The 17450-nt window shown below is 63.6% G+C and overlaps 1 protein-coding gene across 4 annotated transcripts in view; it reads left to right on the forward strand.

Moving 5' to 3' along the window:
- CACNA1S (calcium voltage-gated channel subunit alpha1 S) overlaps positions 1 to 15259 on the forward strand; it is an 89291-nt gene extending 74032 nt beyond the window's left edge. Inside the window, exons 37-43 of one of the 4 annotated variants that reach the window (XM_089773632.1) lie at positions 2502 to 2603; positions 2717 to 2841; positions 4165 to 4293; positions 5970 to 6163; positions 11635 to 11711; positions 12448 to 12539; positions 14661 to 15259. In XM_089773632.1, the coding sequence (XP_089629758.1) occupies positions 2502 to 2603; positions 2717 to 2841; positions 4165 to 4293; positions 5970 to 6163; positions 11635 to 11711; positions 12448 to 12539; positions 14661 to 14837 (896 nt within the window). In that variant the 3' untranslated portion in view covers positions 14838 to 15259. Of the gene's footprint in view, positions 1 to 2501; positions 2604 to 2716; positions 2842 to 4164; positions 4294 to 5969; positions 6164 to 11634; positions 11712 to 12447; positions 12578 to 14660 lie in introns of all 4 variants that reach the window. The other 3 variants (XM_075910480.2, XM_075910483.2, XM_075910484.2) reach the window with 3 other exon arrangements.
- Positions 15260 to 17450: the final 2191 nt, after the last annotated feature.

Consider the following 17450-nt stretch of genomic DNA (forward strand, 5'->3'; position numbering starts at 1 on the left):
TTGTTAGTCCTGCTTCCCAAGCACATCCCTTAAATACCCTCGGGTTTGCACGTCACCCCTGTGTGACGGCGCGTTGGGGTCCCCCGCCTCCTGCACCCCCGAAATGGCACAAACAGACTCCACCAGCCGGTAGAACAGAGGGAGTTTATTGCCTCTCCAGGATACAGCACAGCACAGATGTCACCAGGTTACAGGGCAGGCCTAGGATGCCTCAGCCCCCGCTTGATATGGGGGGGCTGTCTTGGCTTCTAACCCCCCCAGCCTGTTGCTGAGGTTGCTTCCTCCATGCTCCCAGCCAGCAAAAACTAACTAAACTCTCCTCCAGCCCTGCCCCCCAGCCAGGGCAGCATTCCCCCTTCCTTTGTTTCTCCCCATGGGGGGTAGCTGGTCAGACAGGTTTGGAGCCCCCTTTGCATAATGACTCATGTTACAGACAGCAGAGGTCGCCACAGCCCTAGCAAGTTACCCCCACTACGTCACACCCCGTGACCCACTTTCCCCAGAACCAGCCAGGCTAGAGGGGTGAGATGGGCGCTAGGCTTCTCTTTGGACACACCAAACCTTTGCAGCAGCTCCCCAGGCTGCTTATCTCAGTTCTGGACAGATGCAGAGACTCCCCCGGTGGGGTTTCTAGATGCATTCTTGCCTTTACCAGACCCCTAACCTTCGAGAAGACTGGCCCATTCTACTGCCTGGCCTCAAGCTGCTTCGTGCAGCGATGGCTGAAATTTGCACAGCGACTGCTGAGGCTTCGGTGCACCCGTCTTCCAAACACGGGGCCCTGGTACACGCCTCAAGGTCAGAGGCAGCTATTCTTCAGTATTGGATCCAGCTCCATGGATCCCTCCTTCTTCAGCCCGGCAGTCACGTGAAGTGGAGCATCCGTTGGGATTACTTGGAAACAAAGGAGACGCTATTCAATTGGGCAGAAACTGGAGTTCTTCAAGATGGGTCCTAGGGGCGCTCCACTCCCCATCCTCCTTCCCCTCCGCTTCTGCGTTTCATAGAATCATAGAATCATAGGACTGGAAGGGACCTCGAGAGGTCATCGAGTCCAGCCCCCCGCCCTCAAGGCAGGACCAAGCTCCGTCTACACCATCCCTGACAGATGTCTATCTAACCTGTTCTTAAATATCTCCAGAGAGGGAGATTCCACCACCTCCCTTGGCAATTTATTCCAATATTTGACCACCCTGACAGTTAGGAATTTTTTCCTAATGTCCAATCTAAACCTCCCCTGCTGCACTTTAAGCCCATTACTCCTTGTCCTGTCCTCAGAAACCAAGAGGAACAAATTTTCTCCTTCCTCCTTGTGACACCCTTTTAGATATTTGAAAACCGCTATCATGTCCCCCCTTAATCTTTTTTCCAAACTAAACAAGCCCAGTTCATGAAGCCTGGCTTCATAGGTCATGTTCTCTAAGCCTTTAATCATTCTTGTCGCTCTTCTCTGTACCCTTTCCAATTTCTCCACATCTTTCTTGAAATGTGGCGCCCAGAACTGGACACAGTACTCCAGCTCATGGGACTTCAGGGCGGTTTGCCTGCACAGCTGTGGTCCCTGTAAGCTGAGTGCATGGGCAGCCACCCAGGAGAGATTCAGGTGCTGAGGGCCCACAGCCAGCAGCCTGTGTTTCTCCTGATGGTGCACATCCGCACATGCCATGGTGCGTGTAACAGCATTTATTCCACACATGGATGGGAAAAATTAGAGGGGACACTGCTGTGCAGCCCTGGGTATCCCCGGTAGGAGGGTATTAGGAGTGCATGCCTGGGGTGAGTGGGAACGGCTAGTGAAAATCTCCACTCAGAGATGCACGGGGCACATGCGCACCTGGAGTGGAGTAACCCAGGACACACCTCTCAGAGGAATTCCCACAGCACACGGCGAGTGACCGCCATCTCTGGGGTGGGATACAGCCGCTGTTGGAGTGCATGGAGCGGTCCCACCCCACCGGGAAAGACGGGAAGGTGAACCACAGTTCCATCGATGTCACACGGCACAGGGAGGCGGGGTGTGGCTGGAAGCTGGGGAGTCCCTGAGGGTCAGTGCTTGTGATGAGGTGCTCTTGGCATTTTCAGTGGCCACAAATGATCAGTTTCATATCTCAAGAGCCAATAGCCTCACCCCTATGGTGGCCCCTACTATGGCCACTTCCTGCAGCACCCAGGGGTGCCTGCAGAACCTCCCGTCCACAGCCAGACCAGACGGATCCCTCTTTAGCACGTGAAAGCCCACGCTCCCAGCATGCTGCCTGAGCCCCCTCCCTAGGCTCACCCGCCATTTTTCTAGGATTGTCCCAATTTCAGCAGGGCCATTTGACCTCCTCAAGCCGTTCTCCCGTGGCTTGGGCCGAGGGACTGTTCTGTCACCCCACAGCCTTGTGTGGGGCCCCGGTGTCACAACACCAAAGCGTGTCATCCCACCGTGCCGCCACCCACCCTTCAGGCACCGTGGTGCGACAGAGTCACGCGCGGATTGGTGGCTTGTTCCCCTGCAGGTAACTTTGAGCAGGCCAACGAAGAGCTGAGAGCCATTATCAAGAAGATCTGGAAGAGAACCAGCATGAAACTCCTGGACCAGGTCATTCCGCCGATCGGAGGTGGGTCTTCCCACGCGTGCTCTCTTTGTCCCCCTCCCTGGCTTAGTTCTCCCCTGCCCTCTGCTCAGTGGCACGGCAGTGTTCACAGCCTCGCCTGGCTTTCTCCCCTCCAGAGGATGAGGTGACCGTGGGCAAGTTCTACGCGACCTTCCTCATCCAGGAGCACTTCAGGAAGTTCATCAAGCGCCAGGAGGAGTATTACGGCTATCGGCCCAAAAAGAACGCCGTCACTATCCAGGTCAGTGCGAATGGGGCTGGGCGTCCCAGCCACCCCTTGGGCCTGCTTGGAGCAGCCAGCTTGGAGGCAGAGCCTGGGACTCAGGAGACATGGGCCGTGCCACCAGCGGACCTGGGGCAAGCCGTTGCCCTGCTCTGTGCCTCAGTTTCCCCATCTGTAAAACTGGGCGTGTGATGCTGACCTCCGTGGTAAAGCGCATTGGGATCTCCTCATGCACAGAGCTGGGTGGCAGTGTCCTTATGTGCCGGGCAAGGTGGGAAGGAGGCCTCTCTGTTTGAAGGTGACCGAGGGGGTCTGTGGGTGGTGGAAGAGGAGCCCCAGGACTAGAACTGAGCAAAGGGAGCTGCAGAGGGGCGCGGTCTGCGGGTGTCAGCGCTGTCCCGGGGGACACTGGAAATGGGGCCTCACAAAGGGGGTGTCGCATGGGGAGCCCGGGGAGGAACCAGCTGAGCCAAAAGCGAGGGCTGCGTGTAACGGGCGGGGGGGAGCCCGTGGGAAGAGGAACCGTCCTGAGGTGGAGGAGGCTGCCCAGGACCAAGGCAGCTCTCGGGGCCTGGCCCTCGGTCCCTGCGGTGCCTAGGGATGGAATCTCAGAGCTGGGGTCCCCAGCCCGCCCTTCCTGCAGCAGAAAGGGGGCCCTGCCCCGGCACGCCCCAGGCTGGATCTCTGCAGGCAGCACGGTGGAGAGCAGCAGCAGGACTCCTGGGGCCTCTCCCCGCTCTGCCACTGAGCTGCTTCCCTCCTGCCTGCCTTAGTTTCCCTACCTGTGAAATGGGGCCACAGAGGCTGGGAGCAGGGGAAGGTCTGAGGCTCGTGCCGCTCCCTGCCCCACTTCTGGCTGATGGAATGAGCAGCCCCACCCGAGTTTCCACGGGAGTCCAGTCTCCAGTCCTGGCAGGCGGGTCCCAGAGCACAGAGGACTCCTCCCCGGGGGAGACGGGTATTTCTCTTGTCCTGCCTGGAATGCAGCTGTGTCTTGGCTCCCCCACCTCACTCCGGGGTGCGGGACCACCTCTTCTGGGGGCATGTGCGAGGTGAGCTATGCCCTGCAGGGACAGAAACCCCCATGCTCTGAGACACCCCCATGGCTCCGCCCATTTCCCTCCTCCCGCCCCACTGCAGGAAGCCACGTCTCTGGGCCCCCTTTTCCTCACTCCCAGGGCACAGAGCTAGGCCGTGGGAGAGGCTGCTGCACCAGCAGGCACCTTGGGGATGTTGGCAGGGCATCGTGGGCTCAGTGGGGCAGAGCTCAGGGTTCGGGGGCTGGCCCTCGCCCCCAGATTGCCCTGTGAGTGACCTCCCCATCTCTGTCCTTCCAACCAGGCTGGCCTGAGAAGCATTGAGGAGGAAGCCGCGCCGGAGGTCCGCCGAGCCATCTCTGGGGACCTGACGGCTGAGGAGGAGCTGGAGAGAGCCATGATGGAGGCGGCCATAGAGGAAGGGATATACAGGGTGAGCCCAGTCCTGTGCTCCCCCACCTGTACCAGCCCCACGGCCCGGGTCCCAGGCAGAGACGGTGCCTGCTACCCCTACGCTCTCCCCACCCGTACCAGCCCCACGGCCCGGGTCCGAGGCAGAGACGGTGCCTGCTACCCCTACGCTCTCCCCACCCGTACCAGCCCCACGGCCCGGGTCCCAGGCAGAGACGGTGCCTGCTACCCCTACGCTCTCCCCACCTGTACCAGCCCCATGGCCCGGGTCCCAGGCAGAGACGGTGCCTGCTACCCCTACGCTCTCCCCACCCGTACCAGCCCCACGGCCCGGGTCCCAGGCAGAGACGGTGCCTGCTACCCCTACGCTCTCCCCACCCGTACCAGCCCCACGGCCCGGGTCCCAGGCAGAGACGGTGCCTGCTACCCCTACGCTCTCCCCACCCGTACCAGCCCCACGGCCCGGGTCCGAGGCAGAGACGGTGCCTGCTACCCCTACGCTCTCCCCACCTGTACCAGCCCCACAGCCTGGGTCCCAGGCAGAGACGGTGCCTGCTACCCCTACGCTCTCCCCACCCGTACCAGCCCCACGGCCCGGGTCCCAGGCAGAGACAGTGCCTGCTACCCCTACGCTCTCCCCACTGGTACCAGCCCCACGGCCCGGGTCCCAGGCAGAGACGGTGCCTGCTACCCCTACGCTCTCCCCACCCGTACCAGCCCCACGGCCCAGGCAGAGACGGTGCCTGCTACCCCTACGCTCTCCCCACCCGTACCAGCCCCACGGCCCAGGCAGAGACGGTGCCTGCTACCCCTACGCTCTCCCCACCCGTTCCAGCCCGGCGCCCTGAGGGGGCTGTCACAGATAGGAGAGGGGCCAGCCAGAAGGTCCCAGGGGTGAGCAACGAGGCCAGAGATCATAGTCCTATTGCCATGGCTGCTCGGTGCCACGCGCTGGAGCAAGACCCAGCTCTTTGAGAGCGGTTCCTGGTGGGCGCGGCGCGGAGCCACAGTGCACAGGGACGGGCCTGACCACAGGGGGAGCGTCGGTCACAAGACCCCACGTCACTGACTGGCTAATCCCGCCCTGGGTCCCGGCCGGCCTTCGGGGGAGAAGCAGGCTGGTGACCTGAGTGCAGGGAGCTCGGGTTCTAATCCCAGCGCCCCGGTGGCATCCCAGGCCGTGCAAAGGGGACAGCGGGACTGGTGGTGCAGGACAGGAACCAATGCACGTTACTGGGAGGGGCTGGCTGGTGGGTCTGAGCCCCTCTGCCAGCTGCACACCTGTGTGTCCCAGCCCCGACACTGCTGGGAGATCCCCCCTGCGCTCACTGGCCTGGGAGCTTCTGATTGGCTGTGTTGTGGTAACCATGGTATCCCAGGGCGCTAGCAGTCTGTGACCACGTCCTGCCAAGTCTCACTCCCGCCCAGAGCCTGCCTGTGAATATGAGAGGCTCTGTCTGGTAGGCAAGGCAGTGTTGCCTAGTGGATGGGGCTGGAACTGGGTTGCAAGTCTGGAGCCCTGAGTTCAAGTCTTAGCTCTGCCATGGACCTACTGGGCGACCTTGGGCAGGTCATGTCGCTCCTGTGTGCCTCAGTTTCCCCACTGAAGTGAGGCACTGAGCCCCCGTTTATAAAGCGCTTTGAGCTCTGCACGAGTCCTGCTCTGGGAGAACTGACCCTCTCCCCTCTTGGTGCCAGAGGACCGGTGGCTTGTTTGGCCAGATTGACTCCTTCCTGGAGCGGAGCAGCCCCCTACAGCCCCACGTGACCAGCCAGAGGCCCCTCCAGTTCACCGAGATGGGGGGTGAAGACTTGGACTCCCCCGTCTTCCTCGATGACTTCCCCCCGGGCGGGAACACCAACACCAACAACAGCAATGCAGCCGCCGCAGGGTAATGCTCCGCAGTCGGAGACAGCCCCCCGGGAGGTGCTGTCTGTACGAACGGGGCGGCCTCGTACGAGAGGAACCCCTTCGTCCCCTCAGCCGCCGTGGCGTGGAGAGCAGGGAGACGCTCAGGGCCTGTGGGCGCGTGTGCATGGGGGCAGCTGCAGGGGCGTGACTGGGCGTGGGTGTGCACGTCTGGGCTTGTGTGTTAACTAAGCGGGGGCCTTTGAAACCAGCGATCCCCGTACAGCCGGCGCAGATCCTGTTTCTACCAGCAGGGGTCGGACTCATCCCGGCAGCCGGCCGGTTGCCTCTGCCCGTCTGTGTTCGATTTACCCCAAAGGAAGAGCTGGCCGCAGATTAGTGTCTAGAACAGATTTAGAGCAGCAGTGAGCATCCGAATGGGGGGATACGAGAGCCTGCCACTGCTCCGCTCGTCAGCCCCCCGCAGCTCGGCCGCCGGGTTCACTTCCCGCCGTCTCTCGCCACGGGAAAGCCTTGTCCGGCCTATTTTAGTCCCTCCGCTACTTTCCCCCCCTACATTTTATGTCACTGCGATTTCATTTGGCAAGTTTCATTGGGAGGTTTCCCCTCCTTCTCCTGGACCTTCCTTTGTGCCAATCAGTCCCAAGGGGTAGCCCTGCCGGGCTCTGTCCCCCGCGGTGACGCACGCCAGAGGTGCCGGCAGTGTTTGGGGAAGTCCCCCGTCCCCTCGGAGCGTGCACTGCGTCTGGGGTTTAGGGGCAGGGCCCAAAGCAACAGAGAGACTAGCACTCCTCCCCTCCCAGGCATTGGCCTCAGTATCGCAGGCCCGGTCAGTCAGAGACGAAGCCCTAGAAGGGGAGAGAGCCCACTTCTCAGGCAGAGAATGGGGACAAAGGGCAGGTCACCCCATCGACCCGCTCACAGGAGCCATCATGTCCCCTAAAGGGCACCATAGACTGAGACCGGCACTTGTGCCATGTAAGACGCCTCGGATGGATGACACGCATGGGGCCACCTCGCAGCCAGTGGCACTGGCGTCTGACCCCTGCTCTGAAGTGAGACAGGACCCTGCCTCCGCCTCCCTCCTCCGCGCTGCCGTTCAGCTCCGGGACCAGCTGAAGGGTTCACCATAGGCTGTCGGTGCCCTGCGGCTCCTTCCAGGCTTTGTTTGTCTGATGAGCTCGTCATTTCGAATGAGCCTCGCTCCGCTGCTATGGAAACCCGCCAGCCCCTCCGGCGTTGCTCAGCTGCAGGCCGAAGCCCACCCAAATCTCCAACAGCGCCAGCCACGTTACCTGAGACACCCCCCAGCAATCCATCCTCGGGCCGTACCCGGCATCCCTCTACCCAGCAGGACTCCAGAGAACCCGCCAAGCACCTCAGACCCAGAGACTCATTGGAAACCCTTTCCCTGGTCCCACCCCATCAGTGGGGATCCTGGCGGCCATTTTGGTGACTAGTTCTAGAAGATGCCATGAAGAGATTGCAGGCGCCCACTGGCACCATTCCATCCCCGGCAATCCGCTATCCCTCCCTGATCCTCTTCTTCAGTACTGGCCGACACACAGCGAGGTGAGCGCCTCAGCCTGCGGAGGTCTCTCTGGCCGAGGCCGTCACCCTCCTCTGCTCATTCAGCACGTTCCAGGACCTAGCGAGGAGGCTGGCAGACTCTCCAAGCCCTGCCCGTGGGAGTCCAAGAGTCAGAACGTGCTTGGGTGGACGCGGGGGATATCATTCCGCAGAGAAAGATTGCTCATGTGCACCGGCACCACCTCCGGACCCATGGCTCTGCCTGTGGTCATGAGCAGAGCCCCCGGCTCCATCCTTGAGACTTCCGAGAGAAGTACAAACCATGACGCAGCTTTCTCCTCTCTGGAAACCAGCCTCCCCGCTACTCACCAGCCTGGGAATACTTCCCCTCAGGCAAGTGGGTGCTGGAAGTTACCAGTCTGGATAAGCCAAGTCCACTTCCACTCTGCCCCCTCCACGCCACCCTCCCGCCATCCTTCTTCAGGGCCTCTTCTCACCCAGAGCTCCTCAGGCAAGAGGCCCTATCCCCCATCTCCTTGGGCAGAAGAGCCGGTTCTAACAGAGCTCATAAACAAAGGAAGAGCCCTGTGGCACCTTAAAATCTAACCCATTATTTGAGCATAAGCTTTGGGGGGTAAAAACACCTCGGCAGATGGAAGCGGTTTTTACCCACAGAAGCTTGCGCCCAAATAATTGGTTAGTCTCTAAGGTGCCGCAGGACTCCTCGTTTTCGCAGATACGGAGTAACACGCCCCCTCCCCCCGAGAGTTCATCAGGGATTCTATTCCAGCTACCTCCCACGAGACATGGCGGGTGGAGGTCGATCCTCAGCTCCAGAAACTTGAGCAAGGAAGCTCTAGAACGGCACGTGGGCTTGGTGAGACACGCTCCCGTTCTCCCAGCGTTGGATGCAGGACGCTGGTTCCTCGCCCTCCGTCGAAAGGACACCCGTCACCACAAGCCTTTCCTTTGCTTTTTAATAGGAGCAGACCTCTATCGATGTCGAGTTCCCCCCTTTGGACGCCCCATGGCTCTGGAGGTGTTTACAAAAGACCTCTACCTTCAGGGCTTCGCATCAATCCCAAAAGATCAGCACTGACCCAGTGTGAGGGACGAACGGCCTAGGAGCACTTGGGAGCCCACCCAGCAAGAGCCTCTGTTTTGGGAGCGTCTTCCACCCTCCCTGGCCTGCTCTCGGTGCTGCAGTTTGAACCCGCAGCCCTCTGCTCCCTCCGTGTCTCCTTCACGTCGTCACTCCTGGGCGCCATGACTTCAGCAAGACAAGTGGGGGAGCTGGAGGCTTGCCTGCCGATCCACCGCATGTGTTCTCCCCACAGCCTCAGGCCTCTCGCTGGGTACCAGCTGGGCTTTCGCCCTCTCTATCCCAGGCTGCTGGTGTTGCTAGCAGAATGACCGGTGGGCCAACCTTCTCCCACCGAGGGGCTGTCTGGGCATTGCAGGGTGTGTTGACCTGTGATGCCAGCGCTGGGTGCGCTCCCTGCCCCATGGGGCCAGCACGCTCCAGGAGAGCTCTGTCCACGTCTCTAGCCGGCCTGGAGGGCGTTCCCATAGCAGGAATCTGCAGGACTGAGACTGGGTCCTCTGCCACGCCCGTGCCATCAGCTTGCTTCCAGGGAGGACACTGCTGCTGGCGATGCTGTTCTCTCCGCAGGCCTTGACTCGCCTCCCCTCAGAAGGGACGGTGGCTCCCCTCACAGTAACGCCAGTGCTTTGCTCCTGTGGGCGCTCCGCCTCCCAGCCTCCTCCCTCTGCTGCGCAGGGGCTGCCTTCACGGCTGAGAGGGCCGAGCGGCGGCCGGCTCCCTGGGTCCCTCGTTCAGAGCGCACGCCGTGAGCTCGCACGCGTGGGCCGCCCGGCACAACCGCTGCCTCCGAGCACAAGTGCACGAGGCAAGCACGTCCAGTCTGTCTGTCCTTCCGCCTCCCTCGCCTCTCCTCCCTCGCTCAGTCAGGCCGTCCTGTCTGTCTGTCCCTCCGCCTCCCTCGCCTCTTCTCCCTCGCTCAGTCAGGCCGTCCTGTCTGTCTGTCCTTCCGCCTCCCTCGCCTCTCCTCCCTCGCTCAGTCAGGCCGTCTTGTCTGTCTGTCCTTCTGCCTCCCTCGCCTTTCCTCCCTCGCTCAGTCAGGCTGTCCTGTCTGTCTGTCCTTCCGCCTCCCTCGCCTCTCCTCCCTCGCTCAGTCAGGCCGTCCTGTCTGTCTGTCCTTCCGCCTCCCTCGCCTCTCCTCCCTCGCTCAGTCAGGCCGTCCTGTCTGTCTGTCCTTCTGCCTCCCTCGCCTTTCCTCCCTCGCTCAGTCAGGCTGTCCTGTCTGTCTGTCCTTCCGCCTCCCTCGCCTCTCCTCCCTCGCTCAGTCAGGCCGTCCTGTCTGTCTGTCCTTCCGCCTCCCTCGCCTCTCCTCCCTCGCTCAGTCAGGCCGTCCTGTCTGTCTGTCCTTCCGCCTCCCTCGCCTCTCCTCCCTCGCTCAGTCAGGCTGTCCTGTCTGTCTGTCCTTCCGCCTCCCTCGCCTCTCCTCCCTCGCTCAGTCAGGCCGTCCTGTCTGTCTGTCCCTCCGCCTCCCTCGCCTCTCCTCCCTCGCTCAGTCAGGCCGTCCTGTCTGTCTGTCCCTCCGCCTCCCTCGCCTCTCCTCCCTCGCTCAGTCAGGCCGTCCTGTCTGTCTGTCCCTCTGCCTCCCTCGCCTCTTCTCCCTCGCTCAGTCAGGCCGTCCTGTCTGTCTGTCCTTCCGCCTCCCTCGCCTCTCCTCCCTCGCTCAGTCAGGCCGTCCTGTCTGTCTGTCCTTCCGCCTCCCTCGCCTCTCCTCCCTCGCTCAGTCAGGCCGTCCTGTCTGTCTGTCCTTCCGCCTCCCTCGCCTCTCCTCCCTCGCTCAGTCAGGCCGTCCAGTCTGTCTGTCCTTCCGCCTCCCTCGCCTCTCCTCCCTCGCTCAGTCAGGCCGTCCTGTCTGTCTGTCCCTCGGCCTCCCTCGCCTCTCTTCCCTCGCTCAGTCAGGCCGTCCTGTCTGTCTGTCCTTCCGCCTCCCTCGCCTCTCCTCCCTCGCTCAGTCAGGCCGTCCAGTCTGTCTGTCCTTCCGCCTCCCTCGCCTCTCCTCCCTCGCTCAGTCAGGCCGTCCTGTCTGTCTGTCCTTCCGCCTCCCTCGCCTCTCCTCCCTCGCTCAGTAAGGCCGTCCTGTCAGTCTTTCCTTCCACCTCCCTCGCCTCTCCTCCCTTCGCTCAGTCAGGCCGTCCTGTCTGTCTGTCCTTCCGCCTCCCTCGCCTCTCCTCCCTCGCTCAGTCAGGCCGTCCTGTCTGTCTGTCCCTCCTCCTCACTCGCCTCTCCTCCCTCGCTCAGTCAGGCCGTCCTGTCTGTCTGTCCTTCCGCCTCCCTCGCCTCTCCTCCCTCGCTCAGTCAGGCCGTCCTGTCTGTCTGTCCTTCCGCCTCCCTCGCCTCTCCTCCCTCGCTCAGTCAGGCCGTCCTGTCTGTCTGTCCTTCCGCCTCCCTCGCCTCTCCTCCCTTCGCTCAGTCAGGCTGTCCAGTCTGTCTGTCCTTCCGCCTCCCTCGCCTCTCCTCCCTCGCTCAGTCAGGCCGTCCTGTCTGTCTGTCCTTCCGCCTCCCTCGCCTCTCCTCCCTTCGCTCAGTCTGGCTGTCCACTCTGTCTATCTATCTAGCTATCCCCAGACAGATCTTTCTGTGTATCTTTCCATCTGTCCATCTCCGTACACACCCATCCATCCATCCATGCAGACGACCTTCATCCCCCTTCAGCAGGGCTGCCCAGTGGTTGGGGGTCTCTGATACAAGGGCTGCTGGTTCTGTGTTTATGAATGTGAGTGGGAGGGTGGAGGGGAGGAGAGCAGAGGATGGGGGCAGAGGCGGGAGCGGTGGTGGAGGGAGGTGACACTTATGAAGGAAGCCCCCGGAGAGGTGGCTGGGGGTGGTCCCTGTGCCAGCCTGACCTGCCTTCCTGTCCCTCACAGGGTGCAGTACGAGGATGAGCTGTGGGGGGAGAGGACAGTGCCGGCCCCCGGCCAGCCGCGACCGCTCTCCGCACTGGGTCAGTTCCTGCAGCCTCGCCGCACCGGGCACTCCCTGGCCTTACCAGGAGGCGTGTCCGGGCTGGCAGTGCTGTGGGCATGGGGCGGGACCCCGTGTTTCACCAAGTGGCCGGGCGACGGACCCTCCTTGTCAGGGGAGGGAGGGAGGACCCCATGTTATTGGAGGGCTCTCCCAGGGTGCTGGAGGGAGGGTGCCCCTGTTCTGTCGGGGTGACTCCATGTTCCACCAAGGCCACTGGAAAGCCTCCTTTCATCCGGGCAGGGACTGCTCCTTAATGGCCCTGAGGGTGAGCTGAGCACAGAGCCAGCACTGTGCCTCCCTGCTGCAGTGAATGCAGACAGTCGTCTTCCCTGGGGGGCCAGCTCTGGGGGGGCCTTTTCCCCGGGTGCCATGGCCTCAAATGAATTTCCTGGGGTCCTGCAGCCTGTTCCCCCCTCAGCCAGCAGAGGTGGAGGGGTTGCCTGGGACCCCCATTTACCATCCCCATGCTGGCCTAGCTGGGGCAGAGAGGCCGGGCTGCAAGGCGAGGGAAGTCCCACGTTCTGCTATTCAGGGGAACCTTCCCCGTGAGCTAGGGAACGCCGGGTTCCCCGGCCCCGCTCGGCTATAGGCCCCCCCACACCAGGGCTCTGCTTCCCCAGCCTCTGCACTAGTCACCCCCTCCCAGCGGGCACCCGGTGCCTCAAGGACACGGGTGGGCACCCGCCTGACGCCCCCCCATTCCCGTCCCTCAGAGCACGACTGCGCCTTCTGCCTGGAGAAGCTGCAGCGGTGGCTGGACAGGGGGCAGGCAGCCCGTGTCTGCAGCCCAGGGTCCGGGCAGCCGGTAAATGGCGCTGTCGTATCATGTGACTCGTCTGGGAGGTGGGGCCGGTCTCTCTCTCCTTTTGGGACAGGGTCATTGGGGTCAGGATCGAGGGGCACTGCCAGAGCTGGGAGTGGGAGCAGCCCAGGGCCGGGGACAGGATTATGGAGCAGTATCGGAGCTGGGTGTGGGAGCAGCCCTGGGCCACGGGGGGGATTATGGCGCAGTATCGGAGCTGAGTGTGGAAGCAGCCCAGGGCCAGGGCAGGATTACGGCGCAGTATCGGAGCTGGTTGTGGGAGCAGCCCGGGGCCGGGGGCAGGATTACGGCGCAGTATCGGAGCTGGGTGTGGGAGCAGCCCGGGGCCAGGGGCAGGATTACGGCGCAGTATCGGAGCTGGGTGTGGGAGCAGCCCAGGGCTGGGAGCAGGATTACGGCGCAGTATCGGAGCTGGGTGTGGGAGCAGCCTGGGGCCGGGGACAGGATTACGGCGCAGTATCGGAGCTGGGTGTGGGAGCAGCCCAGGGCTGGGGACAGGATTATGGAGCAGTATCGGAGCTGGGTGTGGGAGCAGCCTGGGGCCGGGGACAGGATTACGGCGCAGTATCGGAGCTGGGTGTGGGAGCAGCCCAGGGCCAGGGCAGGATTACGGCGCAGTATCGGAGCTGAGTGTGGGAGCAGCCCAGGGCCAGGGCAGGATTACGGCGCAGTATCGGAGCTGAGTGTGGGAGCAGCCCGGGGCCGGGGGCAGGATTACGGCGCAGTATCGGAGCTGGGTGTGGGAGCAGCCCGGGGCCAGGGGAAGGATTACGGCGCAGTATCAGAGCTGGGTGTGGGAGCAGCCCGGGGCCAGGGGAAGGATTATGGCGCAGTATCGGAGCTGAGTGTGGGAGCAGCCCAGGGCCAGGGCAGGATTACGGCGCAGTATCGGAGCTGGGTGTGGGAGCAGCCCGGGGCAGGATTACGGCGCAGTATCGGAGCTGGGTGTGGGAGCAGCCCGGGGCCGGGGGCAGGATTATGGAGCAGTATCGGAGCTGGGTGTGGGAGCAGCCCGGGGCTGGGGGCAGGATTACGGCGCAGTATCGGAGCTGGGTGTGGGAGCAGCCCAGGGCCAGGGCAGGATTACGGCGCAGTATCGGAGCTGAGTGTGGGAGCAGCCCAGGGCCAGGGCAGGATTACGGCGCATTATCGGAGCTGAGTGTGGGAGCAGCCCGGGGCCGGGGGCAGGATTACGGCGCAGTATCGGAGCTGGGTGTGGGAGCAGCCCAGGGCTGGGGGCAGGATTACGGCGCAGTATCGGAGCTGGGTGTGGGAGCAGCCCGGGGCCGGGGGCAGGATTACGGCGCAGTATCGGAGCTGGGTGTGGGAGCAGCCCGGGGCCGGGGGCAGGATTACGGCGCAGTATCGGAGCTGGGTGTGGGAGCAGCCCGGGGCCGGGGGCAGGATTACGGCGCAGTATCGGAGCTGGGTGTGGGAGCAGCCCGGGGCCGGGGGCAGGATTACGGCGCAGTATCGGAGCTGGGTGTGGGAGCAGCCCGGGACAGGATTACGGCGCAGTATCGGAGCTGGGTGTGGGAGCAGCCCGGGGCCGGGGACAGGATTACGGCGCAGTATCGGAGCTGGGTGTGGGAGCAGCCCGGGGCCGGGGACAGGATTACGGCGCAGTATCGGAGCTGGGTGTGGGAGCAGCCCGGGGCCAGGGGCAGGATTACGGCGCAGTATCGGAGCTGGGTGTGGGAGCAGCCCGGGGCCGGGGGCAGGATTACGGCGCAGTATCGGAGCTGGGTGTGGGAGCAGGCCGGGGCCGGGGGCAGGATTATGGAGCAGTATCGGAGCTGGGTGTGGGAGCAGGCCGGGGCCGGGGGCAGGATTATGGAGCAGTATCGGAGCTGGGTGTGGGAGCAGCCCGGGGCCGGGGGCAGGATTATGGCGCAGTATCGGAGCTGGGTTTGGGAGCAGCCCGGGGACAGGATTACGGTGCAGTATCGGAGCTGGGTGTGGGAGCAGCCGGGGGCCGGGGGCAGGATTATGGCGCAGTACTAGAGCCGGGGCGAGGGATCCAGGCACCAGCTGCACTGCGGCCAGGGAGGGTTTCTCTACAGTCAGCAGCCAGGCCTTGATGCTCCCTTTCTTCCACTGCAGGCTGTGCTCTCCGGGGGCCCGGGCGCTCTGTCCCGCAACCCCTCCTTTGAGTGCATGACGAGCGCCGGGGCGGCTGCCCCCTGCCAGCAGGAGCTGGTGGCAACGGCCGAGGCTGCAGCCGAGCCGCTGGAGAGAAGGGAAACCCCAGCAGGAGCAGAAGCCGGCTCCGCGTGCTGACAGGGCTTGGCCGCGTCCCTGCCCAGCTCCCATGGGCCTAGTGTGGTTGGCTCCCAGCAGCCACCTCCAGCGCCCACCCGCCGGGCACCTCCAGGTGTCCCCCATGCCAGCGGCGCCAGCCAGCGGGTGCCCCCATGTGTGCCATGAGAGGGTTACCGTGGAAACGCAGCACCGATCCCATGCCCAGCCCTGACTTGCTCTCTGCCCCGGCCCGGCGGGTGGGAGATGCCCGTGAGGGAGCCAGAGAAGGACTTGCCGGCCTGTTTGTGGAGGAGCCGCGAGGTCCTGGACTCCAGGGTCATTTCCTACAGGGGCGTCCGGTGCTGCGTGGCCAGGACGCGCCCCCCGCCCTGCCCAGAGCTGTAACGTGTACGCCGGGCGGGTCATTAAATCCGCGCCACAGATCTGCCTGCTCCGCTCTGTCCTTCGCCGCTTGGCCCGTTGACCGAAGGGGGCCAGCCCTGCCCGAGGGGCTGAACGGGCACAGGCAGAGCTGGGCCTCCCACCCCTACAGACAGGGGAGGAGGCCCAGGGAGGGGAAAAGGGAGATTTTCACTTCCTTTGACGTGGGGGGGGGCTGGCCTCTCTCAGTCCCGTGGGCCTGTGCAAATCAACTCCGGAGTGACTGGCCGAAGGTCACCGGGGAGTCTGGCCAGCGTGGGAACTGAACCAACCTCCGAGTCCCAGCCGGAGCCTTAACCACAAGCCCAGCCTTCCTGGGACATAGCCTCCCTTCCTCTGCCTGGTGCCGCTGACAGAGCCTGCCCCAGCTCGGAGGAGACGCTCACCCTGCAGTGACTGGCTGTTGGCATTGTCTAGGGCGGAGGAGCCCCCAGGGCACAGCAGGAGCCTGTGACGCCCGGGGCTGCGCCCACACAAAGGCAGGGATGCACAGAAGCCGCGGGTGGCTCTCCCTTGTAGTGTTCTCCCCCGGGCGGGGGGCGTTCCTGGCAGAGGAGCGAAATCGCCCTGAGCAACCCCCGACGCGCAGGTGAGTGGCTTTTGGGAGGCGATTACGGCAAACGTCCCTGTCTGAGTTCAAAAGGGGCTGCTTTGTCCTCGTCCCACGCGGGACCCGTCACTCTGGGTCAAATCCAATGAGGGGAGGGGGGTGGAAATGAACGTTGAAAACGACACCGAGCGGGACGTGGATTCTGCTGGACTCCTCCTAAAATAGGCTTAGCTCAGCCGCCAGGCACCGGCTTGCTCCTGGGCCCCGGGGGTGGAACGGCTCTGGAGGTGAGGCGAGGGGAGCGCAGGGGGGTTCTCTGCCGGCGTAAATCAGCATCGCCCCTTTGCTGCGCATGGAGCTTCCGCACCGTCGGAGGACGTGGCTTCTCCGGCAACCCTGCCCCGTCCCTTCTGTGGCAGCGTTTGACCAGCCAGAGCCAAAGCCATTCGTGCCAGGAGAGGAACCACGGAGGGGCGGATGGGTTGGGGCTGGGATCTGCAGCGTATCACGGTCTGCTGAATTCCTCCTCTCCCTCGCCGTGCTGACGCCGGGGCTGAGCCCTTGGCAGAGTCTGACCCACCGGGCCCTCCGGTGGTTGGCACTGTCCCTCCAGCGCCTTGGGATTGGGGACGAGGCCGGAGACACCCCCGCCCAGCCCTGCTCTGCACAGGAGGGGCGGGAGCAGCCAGTGTTACTGGGGCCAGGCTTCTGGCATGGTGAGGCACTGGCAGGCGTGGGTGTTAGCTGCAGAGCGCCCCCTGCTGGCCAGGGCCTCTCCTCCCAGCCTCTCGCCCCCGGGCTGCATGCTCCTCTTAAAGCAGCGCAAGCCAGTCGCCAGCTCATCCCCGGCAAGGCCGGCTAATCTATATTAAAATGCAGAGAGCTGATGGGTCCCGGGGGAGGCTCTGAATCAATAGAGCCCATCTGCTCTCGGCCAGGGTGTTTATTTGTTAACTTAATAAATGGGAAGTGGAGCAGCTGCAGCCAGGCCCTGGCAGTGCAAGCAGGGGCTGCTCCCAGGGGGCGGAGCGGCCAGTGACTCTGGGGAGGAGAGAGCAGACTCACACAGAGACTCCCCGGCACAGTGCATGAGGCCCGTGCTCAGAACACGGGGCTCCCCCTAGACGTCGGGGTGTCCCGGGGGTGTAAGGAATGCCCCCCCCGCCCCGGAAGGTGTCTGGGGGGTGTTTAATCAAACCTACCTGCAGGGATTGAGTGTTGTCTGGTACAGCCTCCCTCAAGCAGTGGGTTGGGACCCCTTTGAGTGGGTCCCCAGGGCTGGCTGAGACTTTGAGGCCTGGGGCTGATGCCCGAGCCCCACTGCCCAGTACCTGTGCTCCAGCTGAAATGAATAGGCATCGCAGGGGCTCAGCCCCCCCGGGAAATCCTGCCCACGGGGAAAGGTCTCGTTGAGATGGGCTGGTAGCTCTTCCCGACGGCGGCTGTTCCTGTGTCCCGCACGGCAGGTCCCGCTCTCGCTGGGGTCTCCGGGGGAATGGCTGAGCGCCAGTGAGCGCCCCCCCTCCAGCAAGTCACAGAGCCTAGAGGGCTCAGGCTCCCAGGGCCAGTAGCATGCAGGCGGCCTCGTTCAGAGCCCAGGCCCTGAGACCCAGCGAGCGGGGTGGGCTGCAGCCCAAGCAGGAACCCCCACCCGGCTGTTT

This window comes from Pelodiscus sinensis, chromosome 27, assembly GCF_052426305.1.
Source record: "Pelodiscus sinensis isolate ZL-2025 chromosome 27, ASM5242630v1, whole genome shotgun sequence".
Taxonomy (NCBI): domain Eukaryota; kingdom Metazoa; phylum Chordata; order Testudines; family Trionychidae; genus Pelodiscus; species Pelodiscus sinensis.